Source organism: Neovison vison, chromosome 9 (assembly GCF_020171115.1).
Source record: "Neovison vison isolate M4711 chromosome 9, ASM_NN_V1, whole genome shotgun sequence".
Classification (NCBI taxonomy): Eukaryota; Metazoa; Chordata; class Mammalia; order Carnivora; family Mustelidae; genus Neogale; species Neogale vison.
The window spans coordinates 90,695,109-90,708,417 of NC_058099.1; the positions used below are offsets into that span (position 1 = coordinate 90,695,109).

A 13,309-nucleotide genomic window follows, 5' to 3' on the forward strand; every position below is an offset into this window, starting at 1 on the left:
GAGAGAGGGAACACAAGCAGGGGGAGTGGGCAGAGGGAGAAGCAGGCTTCCCGCTGAGCCGGGAGCCTGATGCAGGGCTTGATCCCCAGACCCTGGAATCATGACCTGAGCTAAAGGCAGACGCTTAACAACTCAGCCACCCAGGTGCCCCAAAGACCTTAATATTAACTTGCTAAATATTCACAGCTTATTTCATTGTCATCCAAGAGAAGGAAAATGTCATTACTCAGTGATGTCACAGTGTTTCCAGTGTTGTTCTCTTTATAGAAATATTTGTAACTTTTCCAGAGTAAAAGGTCTAGATTTCATTAGATTGTCAAAGGTGTTCATGAACACAATAGGTTAAGATCTGATGCTTAAAGGGGTAGTTCTAGTATGAGGGAAGAGTGTTGGAAAATGAGATGAGCTTGATTTCTAGATAACAAGCCTAAGTTACTCTCCTGATAGTTGAAACGCAGAACTATGCAAGGAAAATTAAAGAATACATTTTGCCAGTATTTCATGAATAAATTCATTATTACTTTGACTTACTATCTCAACATTATTGAAAAGATCATCAAACACACACATGTGCATTCTAAATTTTCACAACAGTCCCTGCCTCCAAAATTTTCCAGGATTTTCTTCACTTTCAAATATTGCCACTTTGTAACAGAAATTCCAACATTTGATTCTAAATGAAATTTTCCAGGTTTCTTCTCAAGTCCAGAACAAAAATCTTTTTTTTTTTTTGTAGATTAAGTGTCCCAATTTTTTTTAGAAATCAAGTTTTAAGCGGTTATGATCTTGAAAGATAAATAACCCAACTAAAAATGGAAAAATTCTCTAAAGAAGATATACAAATAGCCAATAAGTACATGGAATGATGTTCAACAGCATTGGTCATTAGGGAAATACAAATGAAAACCACAGTGAGACACCACTTCACACCCACTAGGATGGCTATAATCAAAACAATGGAAGATTACAGATGTTGTCAAGGATATGGAGAAATTGGATCTCTCATGCATTGCTAATGAAAATGTAAAATGTTGAAGCTACTTTAGAAAACAATTTGGCAGTTCCTCAAAAGTTAAACACAGAGTTACCAAATGACCCAGCAGTTCTACTCCTAGGTATATATCCATGAGAAATGAAAACATACATTCACGCCAAAACTCATGCATGCATATTCACAGCACCATTATTCATAATAGCTAATGACAGGACAATAATTACTCGGGACTGAGAGATTGGAAGGGAATGGGGAATGACAGATAATGGATATGACATTTCTTTTAGGTGCGATGAAAATATCCTAAAATTGATTGTGGTGATGATAGCACAACTCTGAAAACCCTAAAAAGCACAGAATCATGCACTTTAAGAGGGTGAAGTTAATAGTGTCAGAATCTTATCTCAATAACGCTGTTAAAAATTTTGGTTATGATCTTAATTAGGAACACTAATTTACCGCATTCGATTTTGAGTTTTTCACTTCAATATACAATAGTTGCCCCGGGTTTGCCCCGTCCCTGCCATTTGGGACTGGGTTTCCAGCTACTGGCAAATTGCCCAGCCACAGTCACTGAAATAAAGTTAGCTGCCGGTCAGCACAGCTTTAGGGAATGTTCCTACTGCTCTATTCTTGATGGAGGCAGGGCTAGGCACCTGTGTGACCTCTCCCAGCCTACAACCTATACTCTTTTTCCCCATAAGAAGGATTTTACCATTCTTGCCTAGGGTCTTAGTGGAACTGGACTCTCTCTATGCTTCTGGAACACTGGTATCCAGGGCTTCCCTTTGTAAATAAACCAGTAAGCTGGACAGGCCCTGCTTATCTTCATCTTCCAGCTCCATTATCCTGGGGTTGGGTCAGGTATGCTTACTTCCTCCACCGCCAGATGAATTTCTAGTATAATCCAGTGGGTCTGAGGTTTCTCTGTACATCGAGTGAAGCCCCTGGCCCACTCCCCATCTCTATCTTCTTCATCACATACCTAGGATCTTGACTCCTACGTGAACTCAACCCGATTCACTATGTCCCTGCTACCTGGGTTCAGCCTCCATCTTCACTATCCTAATCTTAGTCACCAAGAAGCAGCCGCTTTTCCATCACCCATTCTCCTCTACCACACAATTGATTAATTCATGTTTGTCCCACCTCTCCTTAGGGAAAGGGTCACAAGGCCTCCAAGAATAAGTGACATATACGAGGTAAGAACTGCAGCAAAATGATGATCTTAGCTCCCCTCTAAAGAGGGTTTTACCCCTGCTGACTGTTGCTGTATCAAAATGAAGCCTACTGCTGCCATATCAGCCAATCTGTCAAGGATATGGAAATCCAGATATTTAAGTAAAATGTCCTAATTTATAAAATTTGGTTCAATTTCTTTTATTCTTTTTATTTTAAATAATTTTATTTAAATTCAAGTTAGTTAACGTACAGTGTAGTATTGGTTTCAGGGGCAGAATTTAGTGATTCATCCTAAACGAATCTCATATACATACATACACACCTCAGTGCTCATCCCAACAAGCACCCTCCTTAACGCCCATCACCCATTTAGCCCATCCCACCCACGTCCCCTCTAGCAGCCCCCAGTTTGTTCTCTATGATCAATTAATGAAAAAAAACATTGTGAAGACCAAAGAAAACCTATCTGTAGGGAAACTTTAACTGAAGACCCACCACTGTGGTTCTTGAGTCAAGAACGGATCTGCCCGACCAATGTTCCATTCTCCCAGCAGCATTCTCCCAGTCTGCATTCTGCCACAGGGGGCTCACACTAACAGTTCTGACAAAACAGTTCTCAAGGGCCAAAAGAAAAACATGGAACAAATTTGTAGGTATAGATAGTTATAAATATACAAAATGTTAACTTTATAAACACACAAGAGATAGGGTTATTTTGATGTCTCAGGTGAAATCCCAGAAAGAACATACGTGGACCCCACAAGAAGGCTGCATGGTCACTTCCAAAAGAAGACTCTCTCCAATGAGCAAATCAAAGTTCTAATTTTTCTTGTTTGAGACAGTCTTTGATAATGACAAGATGAACCTCTGAAAAAGTTATCTAAAGAAATCCAAAACAATACAAAATACTTACGCTTAAAAGTCTGGGTTTCAGAGTAATATTATAGAGTTCATTCAATCCAACACATTCATTCACTAATAGATGGCAACTGAGTACCGGAGTGGGCCAAATCTCTGCTGGAATCTTTACTTCCATGCACCATTTTACTGGACTAGTTTAAATACAATATCTTATTTCATTCTTCTTCTAAACCAGACCAAAGTGGATTCCTAAGTTGATCCCTCATGGCACATTCAGCTCACTTATGCAAAATGTAGTGTTAGTCGCTGCAATATAGAATTTCTGCTAAAGCAGATTAATTTAGTTTTATTTTCTAGGTACCAGGCATTGTTCGAAGGTAATGATATGGCTGTTAAGACATTTTCCTTACAAAAACAAAAAAATTCAAATGATGAGTAGCTTGGTATTTAGATTTGCATGCTTCAAACAGCTGTATAGGGTATACTGTATACCCTAATTAGTCTTAGAGGTGATAAAATTTGAATTTACAGTTTGTGGAAGGAAAGGTAATCCCAGGTAGGTATCCACTAGAATAGGCAATATATAAAGAATTAACACTATAATACAAAAGAATGAAACTGGGCCACTTTCTCACACCATTCACAAAGATAAACTCAAAATGGATTAAGGACCTACATGTAAGACCTGAAATCATAAAATGGCTAAAACAAAATATAGGCATATATAAACTCTTGGATATCAGCCTTGGTAATATTTTTCTGGACCTAGCTCCTCAGTTCAGAGGAACAAAAGCAAAAACAAATATTTGGGACTACATCAAACTAAAAAAGCTTTTGCATAGTGAAATCAACAATAAAACAAAAAGGCAACCTAGTGAATAAAAGAAGATATTTTCAAATGGTATATCCAATATAGGGTTAGTATCCAAAATATATGAAGACTTTATACAACTCAACATAAGAAACAAAACAAAGTTGATTGAAAGATGGGCAGAGGAGCTGAATAGACATTTTTCCAGAGAAGACACACAGATGGCCAACAGAAACATGGAAAGACACTCAACATCATTAATCATCAAGGAAATGTAAAGCAAAACCACAATGAGATGTTACCTTATGCTGGTCAGAATGGCTAGTAACAAAAAGTCAAGAAATAGCAAAGTGTTGGTGAGGATGTAGAGAAAGGGGAGCCCTTGTGTACTGTTGGTGGTAATGGAAATTAGTGCAGCTACTATGGAAAAGAATATGGAGTATCCTCAAAAAATTAAAATACTAGGGAAAAAATTAAAATACTAGAAACACTATATAATCCAGTAATCCTAATTCTGGGTATCTATCTAAAGAAAATGAAAACACCAATTCAACAAGATATATGCACTCTTATGTTCTTTGCAGTATTATTGATAATAGCCAAGATATGGAAGCAAACGAAGCATCCAATGATAGATGAACAGATAAAGAAGATGTAATGTGTGTGCACACACATGGGCACGCTCGCGCGCGCACACACACACACGATGAATATTACTTAGCCATAAAAAAAGAATGAAATCTTATAAATATATATATTGGGACAACATCCCCTAGTGGGCATTATACTAAGTGAAATAAGTCAGACAAAGGGAAATACTGTATGATTTTACTTATATGTGGAAATTAAAAAAAAAAAAACAACGAAACAAATGAACCAACAAACAGAAGAAGACTCATACAGACAGAGATCAAACTGGTGGCTGCCAGAGGGGAGGGAAATCACGGAAAGTAGGTGAAGTAGGTAAAGGAGGTTAAGAGGTACAAACTTCTAGCTATAAAATAAATAAGTTCTGGGAATAACAAGTACAACATAGGAAGATAGCAAATTATTGTAGTAATTCTTTATTGTGACAGATGGTAACTACACTTATCTTGGTGAGTATATAATAATGTATATAATTGTCAAATAACTATTTGCACACCCAAACATTTTTTAAAATTTTTATTTATTTATTTGACAGAAAGGGAGAGACAGTACAAGTATGCAGAGTGGCAGGTGGAGGGAGAGGGAGAAGCAGGCTCCCCCCTGAGCAGAGAGCCTGATGTGGGGCTTGATCCCAGGACTCTCTGATCATGACTGAGCTGAAGGCAGAGGCTTAACCCACTGAGTTACCCAGGTGCCCCACCCACCTGAAATTAATATAACACTGTATGTCAGCTATACCTCAATTAAAAATAAGAAAAAGAACTAACATTATATATAATATACATACATAGGGATATATAGTTTGTGTGTGTGTGTGTGTAGACATAAAATTTAAAGCAGGAAGAAATTATAGTCAAACTCTGCTGGTGAATGCTTACCTGGTACATCCACATTATCTTTATTAACTATCATTTCTCCACTCATACGGCTTATGGTCTTTACCATATTTTGCTGGAGTTGGAGGCCATGCTAAATTAACATTTATCATGAAATACTATTTCATGAACTTAGTTTTTAAAGAAAAATAATGAGAGTAAATCTAAGCATAGGCTGACCAAATAATTAAACCCATCCTCAAAAGAAATGAGAGGTCTGGGGCGCCTGGGTGGCTCAGCTAGTTGACCATCTGACTCTTGGTTTTGACTGAGGTCATGCTCCCAGGGTCATGGGATCGAGCCCTGCAAGAACATGGAGTCTGCTTGGGATTTTCTCTCTCTCTCTCACTGCCCCACCCTGCTGCCCTCAAATAAATCAATAAATCTTAAAAAAAAAAAAAGGAAATAAAAGGTCATGAAAGGTCAAATACACTTCAAAGATCACCTAGAGTCTACTATTTACATAAGAGTAAAACCTACTTAAACATCTGCGGGTTTCTGTCTGCTCATCTGTACCATGGATGGTGAGTCCAAACTACTGCTCAGATTTCTTCTAAATCTAACATCAGACGACAGATTTTCCCATCAAACCCTAATGTTTCACTAGGATTCTGCCTCCATCTCTCCTATCTAAAGACTCAGAAAGTATTCTCATAAGTAATGAAAAACACTATGCTGAATAAACACTCCACGCTGCAGTTGGCTACTACAGATAAATCAACGTCTACAAATAGGCACATCCCCCACTCCGCCACATCTCCCCCACCCCACCTCCCAACATCGCCATAGGGCCAGGATTGCCCAAACTTCAGTCATTTGGGTTTCATGTCAAATCAGACCACCACCTATATTTTTATTCACTTAAAAATGGAGATTAAGGTAGCTGGGTTTTTTTTAATATTAGCCATATCCTCAGCGATTATAAGCTAGATTGCCTAGCTTTGTGCGCTTTTTCCTAATAAAATTTGAAATAAACACATAGTCTATAAATAAAGAAAAATTCCACCAAGTACCATCAAGAATTGTGTTGTACATCCTTGGTGGTATACATACTAAACTTTGGAAAATACCAGAGCAGCTAATGAAAAGGATATATAAACGCTGGCCTAGAATATATAAGATTTTGTTTTTAAAGGAACCTAACACAGTAACATTTCCATTGCATTTATTAGGATAGAAAAATCAACTGTTATTTCCATTACCCTTTCATTAGTTAGAGAATCTGATTCCATAGATTACTTTAAAAAAGGGATAATGGGACCACCAGTTAATGGGTAGAGTTTTTGTTTTACACATGAATTAGCATAAATCCCACTCTCGTCATGCCAAGTGTTGATGCCAAATCTTTTGGAACCATCAAGATCAGTGAACTGAGAACGGCATTTTCTGTGGACTATTGAATAATCATCTTGACAAGGATAATCCTATTGGGTGGGGGGAGAAAGAGAAATAATATTGAATGTCCAAAATATGTAAAAACGAGTGATTTCTAAAAGCTTATCTTCAACATGTTAGTCTTATTATGATCCATGTTTAATTTTCGCACAATTAACTTAATATCTCAAATTACAAATGTCTCAATGAAAAAATGGCTACTACATTTATAAATACTTTAATTCTAAAAGAAGGCTCTAGTTCATGGTTGTTCTATTTATAAAACTAAAAAGATAAATTGTTAAGCATGTAAAACTTTGTAAACCATAAATACTGGCCCAAAGAACAACTTAAATTTTATGATCACCTATATAAGACCAAAACAATTATAATTTAACTACCATTCAATAACTTTTTAAATTTAATATAAATTATAATCATTCCAAAGAGTAATATCTTGGGATCTAGGGTTGTATCTTTAGTAGTTGCTATCAAGTTGTAAATGCCAAACTTAAAGATTCATTCTTCCAAGAAATGCTGATAACCCAGCATCCTGTTTAAGGTATTTATCCTTAGAGTACTTCATAGAAGCTTCTATTTTGATAAAATAAGGCACTCTCATTGACCATTTCCCAAAGGAAATATTGATTCTCTCAAATTACATCAAGGGTAATGGTAGACAAGGAACATAAAGCCCTTGAACTGGTTATCTAATTTCTGCTTCAAATTGGTACTAATTTTAAAGCACTAACACAATATTAAAATTAAATCACTAGAACTATAAAACAATGAAAGAACTCCAAAATAGATTCTAATCTTAGGTTGGCCTTCTTGAAAATAATTGAAAATTTTAACCATGTATTCAATCATAACAATAATCATAGGGTCAATGGATTTGCTGTCTATTATGGGTTGGGCACGGTAGTTGAGTGTTTATATCTTTTAATCCATGGCAGAACCCTGACATAGGAATTATTGCTCCCACTTTACATATAAGAAAAGACAATTTGCTTAAAATCTCAGAGAAAAAGGATTTAAAGAATGTCAATATTAAGCAACTCAGCCAGGACTTCAAACTATCTATCTAATTTTAAGATCCATTATCCCTCCAGTACCCTCAGGAAATCCTCAAAAAGTAAGAGATGAAAAGAAATACAAATGACAAAATCGTAAAACTACATTACACCCACGTTTCTTTCTATAGTTTGGGCTTTTGTTTTTCATAGTCAGAGTCTAATATCTTTGGGGCTTGTATGTTGGTTTTGGTCCAGTAGAGGCCCTTTCAGTGAGATTTGGGCATTACTGGCCAAACCCGCCTGCTCACAGGGAGCAGGATCTGCTCATTCCTAGGCCAGCTTCTGTCAAACGGAAGGGAGCTTCAAATGCAGGGTTGATGTGTTCCTCTAGCATCTCCTAAGCAGACAGGATGATTTATTTTGATCAGGTGAGTGACAAGCATAAACATGATGTTTTTTAAGAAAAGGATTCTGGCAGCAAGAAGGTAGTGAAGACCAAAGGTAAAAGGGACCAGATTCCAGAACTATAATTATAATTAGAATAAGAATTCACAAGTCATCAACCGGTGTGGATAAACAAAATGTGGTCTATCCACACAGTGAAATATTATTTGGCAATACAAAGAATAAAATAATAAAATAGTGAGAGATGCTGTAGCACAGGTGAACCACAAAAACAGGCTAAGTGAAAGAAACTAAACCAAAAGAATACACATTGCATGATTCCTTCTACAGAAAGTAACTTTGCAAGGGACTAGGGGAAGGGGAGAATAAGGAGAGACTGTTAATGGGAGCAGTGGCCAGTTTTACATGTCAGCTTCACTAGATCACAGGTCATCCCAACATTTGGCTAAACATTATTTCTGAGTTGTGCCTGTGAGGGTGTTTCTAGATGAAATCAGCATTTGAATCTGTGGACTCAGTAAAGCAGTTGGCTGTCCCCAGCGTAGGTAAGTGGGCAACCTCAAATCTGTTGAGGGCCTTAATGGAAGAAAAAGGCAGAAGAAATAAGAATTCAGTCCCTTCTTGCCTGATTGCTTGAGCTCAGACATAAATCTTATCCTGCTCTTGGTACTCGTGGTTCTCAGGCCTTCAGACTGGGACTGATTACACCACCATCTCTCCTGGGTTTCCAGTTTGCAGATAGCAGACTGTGGGACTTCTCAGCCTCCTTACTGCATTAGTCAATTCCTTATAATAAATCTGTCTCTCTCTCTCTCCAAATATATAGATGGCTTCTCTCTGTAGACAAACTTGATTAATACACATGGGGTTTCCTTTTAGGGGTGATGAAAATGTTGTCAAATTGAGTGTGCCGATGATTTATGACTCTTTGGATATACAAAAATCACTGAATTGTACACTTTAAAAGGGTGAATTTTATGGCATGTCAATTATCTTAGTAAAGCTATCATTTTTAAAAGTGGACAGTAGGAGTAAGCAATCCTGAAGTTAGGAAAACTAGTTAAGAGATTGTTTCCTATTAACACGTATGGGATTAAGTCCCTCCCATTGTCAGAGGTGCATTGGTGAGCCAGCTCCCTACCAAAAAAAATCCCACAAAAATTTACTCGTGATTGACAATTGATATGGCGTAAATACCCCTGCTATGGAAGACTGACTTACCAAAGCAAGGTCAGTGAACACTGAGTTGGGAAGACAAGAGCAGAATCAGCTCATGCAAACTTTGAAACGTGACTCCAGCTCACCTGGAATCTCCTTCTCCCATTTCCCATTGCGTGATGGCCATGCAGTTTGGGTAACTGATCCCACTCCAAAATGTAGGGGCAGAATCTAGCCTACGACAATCACGATCACCTCACTCCTTTTTCAATGATAGTGACTGATCCGGTGTTGGGGCATATCTTTTGAGTTTGCCCAAACTCAAAACTCAAAGAAAAGCTCAAGACTTTTGCTCAGTGATTTGGAGGAAAGAAACTCTTTTTCCATTATTGGACACAAATGAGGAAGCATCCAGCCCAGACTGCTACTGGCAGCCCTCCCTCCAATCAGTTTAGCATGAAATCAACACCCATAAAAGGCAGATTTGAGAGTCAGTAAGAAGCATGATGACATTGCTGTATCACTCCTTTCCTGAAACCTGACTTTTCAAAAAAAAAAAAAAAAAATGTTAACCAATAAACTGCTTTTATTGTCTGACCTGACCTGAGCTGGGTTTTATACAACCTGCTAAAAGTATCCTAACTAATATGTACCTGAATAATCTGCAATGTTGGAATACTGAGGTACTGAGAATCAGAGTAAAAAAAAAAAAGGGTCAGAACTAGGAAGTAGGACACTTTTATATAGTAGGAGTAAAGGCAAGCAATGAATTTGTGACTAAACATATGATCAGGTATTAGAAGGATGCAAATATGAACAAACAAACCAGGATAACAAACTACTAGGAACTATTAGAAGGTATAATTATTTTAAGGAGGCAGAGCAAGTATGTTTTTCAAAGTTTAATACAAAAGGCACAAGATAGAAAAAAGCAGCTGCACCAAGATTTCACCTTGAAGGACCACAGTATTGACTGCAGCTGAGACCCAAGACCAAGTTGAGATGTTGAAAGTCTTGAACAAACAAGTAATTGGTGTGTCACTCAAACCAAGTATACAGGCGGTAATCATCTCCAAATGATAAATAGTTTTGCCCTTTCTGTGTGTAACCATCCATTTGCCCAAGGTGAGATCACAGTTTGTTTCAGAAAAAATGGCAACCTAAAAGCAAAGTAATATCAGTTTCTAACATGCAAAATAGGATTTTTCAGCATGATAATAGCCTTTGTGATCCAACTCACAGACTTGAGGACTTCAGAATATCAATGTGCAAACCTGGAAGACCTCAGACCACAGAGTTCTCTCAATATGTGGGAAAAATATCCTTTGCATTAAGGCTTAACCAAAAGTTGGAATGGATAGGAGGGAAACAGGCAAGAGCCTGGGGAATTGTAGGAATAAGAAAATAAGGGAAAAGCAGGATGACAGAAAGAGCCAACATATTTCCCAATTTTCCCTTTCCAAGACTTTAAATCAGGCAGAGTCCCTCTAACCTGGATAGAGAGAAATGCATGAGATAAATGAAAGTAATGGCAGAAAGGCATAAGAATGTCTCCATCCCTCTTGAGAACTCGAACCTGAGCATCTCTAGTTGCCCCTTCATTCGCCTAGAGTGCAACCACATCCAGGCTGGTGGAAAAGCATGCTCAGGCCAAGGGAGACTCTGAGTCCCTTCTGGCATCCTGTGGCAAGTCTGCAAGGTGATTACTAACAGAAGCTGAAAAGTTAAACACAGGAGCTGGGGCTGATGGGAGTCACAAAAGTCTTCTGTGGGGTATACAATACCAATGGGAGTGGAAATGAGACTGAGTTATCCCAAGCAAGCCAGCTGGGCTCCAACCTAGCCCAGAGAGAAAGAGGGGGAAAACGGAAAAAGACGAACAGTTCAACATCCACAGACCATACCCACTAATGCCAGCAAGGAAAAGAGCAGCCAGGTGAACTAGGGATATCATCCCAGAGACCAGAAGAGGCAAACAACAGCGGACACCAAAATCCTACTCTTGCCCTCTGGCATCAGGATGCTAAGTCACTTCCCCTTCTCCATATACTTGGACCCTTAGAGTCATAGTTACTACTGCTGTGTAACAGGTCAACCCACAGAAAGCAGTACAAAAAATACCCATTTCTAGACTCTTTGGGTCAGGAATTTGGAAGAGGTATAAGGCAGCATCCCTCTGCTCCACATTGTCCGCGGCTTCAGCGGAGAAGACTTGAAAGCCAGGAGAGACTTGAAGGCTGGGGTTAGAAACGTCCTTCAGCCCAATTGGTGGTTGATATTGGCTGTCTGCTGGGCTGTTGACTGGAACAACTACACAGGTCCTCTCCATGGGCCTGCTTGGACTTTCTCACATCATGGTGACTGGGTTCTGAGAATGACAATGGCACAGAAAGAACCAGGAGGAAGCTACACTGCTTTCTATCACGTGGCTTCCAAGGTCACAGAGCATCACTTCTGCTGCAGTCACAGTACATCCAGTGTAGTAGTCCCACTCAGCCTCTCAGTGGGAAGAGCGTCAAAATCGCATTGCAAGATCATGTAGGATGATCACCTGTGCCGCACCCATTTGAGGAAAATAACAATCTGTCACGTGGGGAAAAGTGGGGTGTGCTGGGACTTCTCAAGATTACTGCTAGATTCAATGATTCTGCTAGGAGGACTCACAGGATTCAAAATATAGTGGTATTTGTGGCTACGATTTACTGCGGCAAATGGATACAAAGCAAAATCAGCAAAGGGGAAAGGCACATGGGCCGAAGTCCAGAGGAAACCAGGTGCAAACTTCCAAGAGTCCTCTCCTGGTAAGTCACACAGGATGCGCTTAATTTCCCCTGCAACGAATTGTGAAATGTTGTTTCCTGGGGAAGCTCATTAGAGCCTCAGTGGCCATGGTTTGTCTTGGGGGTTGGTCACAGGCACCTTTGTTGCCTTACAATACCAGGATTCCAGATTCCCACAAGTTCAACATGAAACATACTGTTTGCACAAACGGTTTAGGTGAAATGAACCTCTCTAATTCTCACTGGGAATTCTAATCTCAAAAGTCAAGTTTCTAGGTGCCAGCCAAGGGCCAACCTTACAAGCAGGCTTCTTAACAGGTAACAGGCTCAGTTCTACTGTTAGTTCTTTTCTGCAAAGGATGGAAAGCCTCTGAGAAAGTGAGAGTTTTTTAAAGGGAGACTGAACACCTCCTATTGGAACTATCTGAATTATGGAATCAGACTAAGGTATAAGTGAATTGAAGGGTTAGTGTCTTCCTAACTGGTGGCCCATTAACAGTTAGAGACTTTGCCTCTGCATATATGAGCTGCAGACGGCTGTTGTACTCCCACACCCTAACATACTATTTACCTGTCTGGTCAACATGTATTCAGTGGGACTGGGAAGAAATGTTTAGAAATTGTCTATAGAAGCAGATATGTGAAGCACCACACATTGTTGTTGGCTGGTTCACTGTTCTGGGGCTACACAGACCCAGAGTGTTGACAGTATTTATTTAAGATAGGATAATCACTACGGGTTTTTCTGAGCCCCTCAGGTAGATGAGGTTCACAGGAGAAATCTGTCTGAGGTGCAGAATGGGTGGGTATCAGTGCACAATGGCTTACACAGAGCAAAACTGGAAGAGACATTTCACAGGAAGAACTTAGAGGACCTAGCAGGCCAACTGAAGACAAAGAAGCAAAGATGAGCCAGAGCTTCAAGTCTGGATGCCTGGGAGAGTGCTAAAAGAACTAAAAGGAATGAGAAAGACATGGAGGTGAGAGAGAGTTGGTTATAGGAGAGAAATGATGAGTCACATTTTAGACATTTTTAATGTGAGATGATATCAGCCTGGGGAGAGGCTAGTGCCCTATGTACAGTAGTAGTCACTGGCTGGGGAAAAATAACTCTAAGGAACAGTACTGGGGCCACAGATGATACTAGAATACAAACCATGAATTACATAATTATACTGCATCAATTATTCCTGAGGTTGAAAATA

At 39.0% G+C, this 13,309-nt stretch overlaps 1 protein-coding gene across 4 annotated transcripts in view; it reads right to left on the bottom strand.

Moving 5' to 3' along the window:
* The window catches only part of CFAP95 (cilia and flagella associated protein 95), a 167,695-nt gene that overhangs the window by 41,036 nt on the left and 113,350 nt on the right, over positions 1 to 13,309 (bottom strand). For 3 of the 4 annotated variants that reach the window (XM_044265931.1, XM_044265928.1, XM_044265930.1), the window contains one exon: positions 6,520 to 6,795. The exons of the other annotated variant lie outside the window; for it this stretch is intronic. In XM_044265931.1, coding sequence (XP_044121866.1) covers positions 6,607 to 6,795 — 189 coding nt within the window. In that variant the 3' untranslated portion in view covers positions 6,520 to 6,606. Of the gene's footprint in view, positions 1 to 6,519; positions 6,796 to 13,309 lie in introns of those variants that run through there. 4 annotated transcript variants of the gene reach the window in all.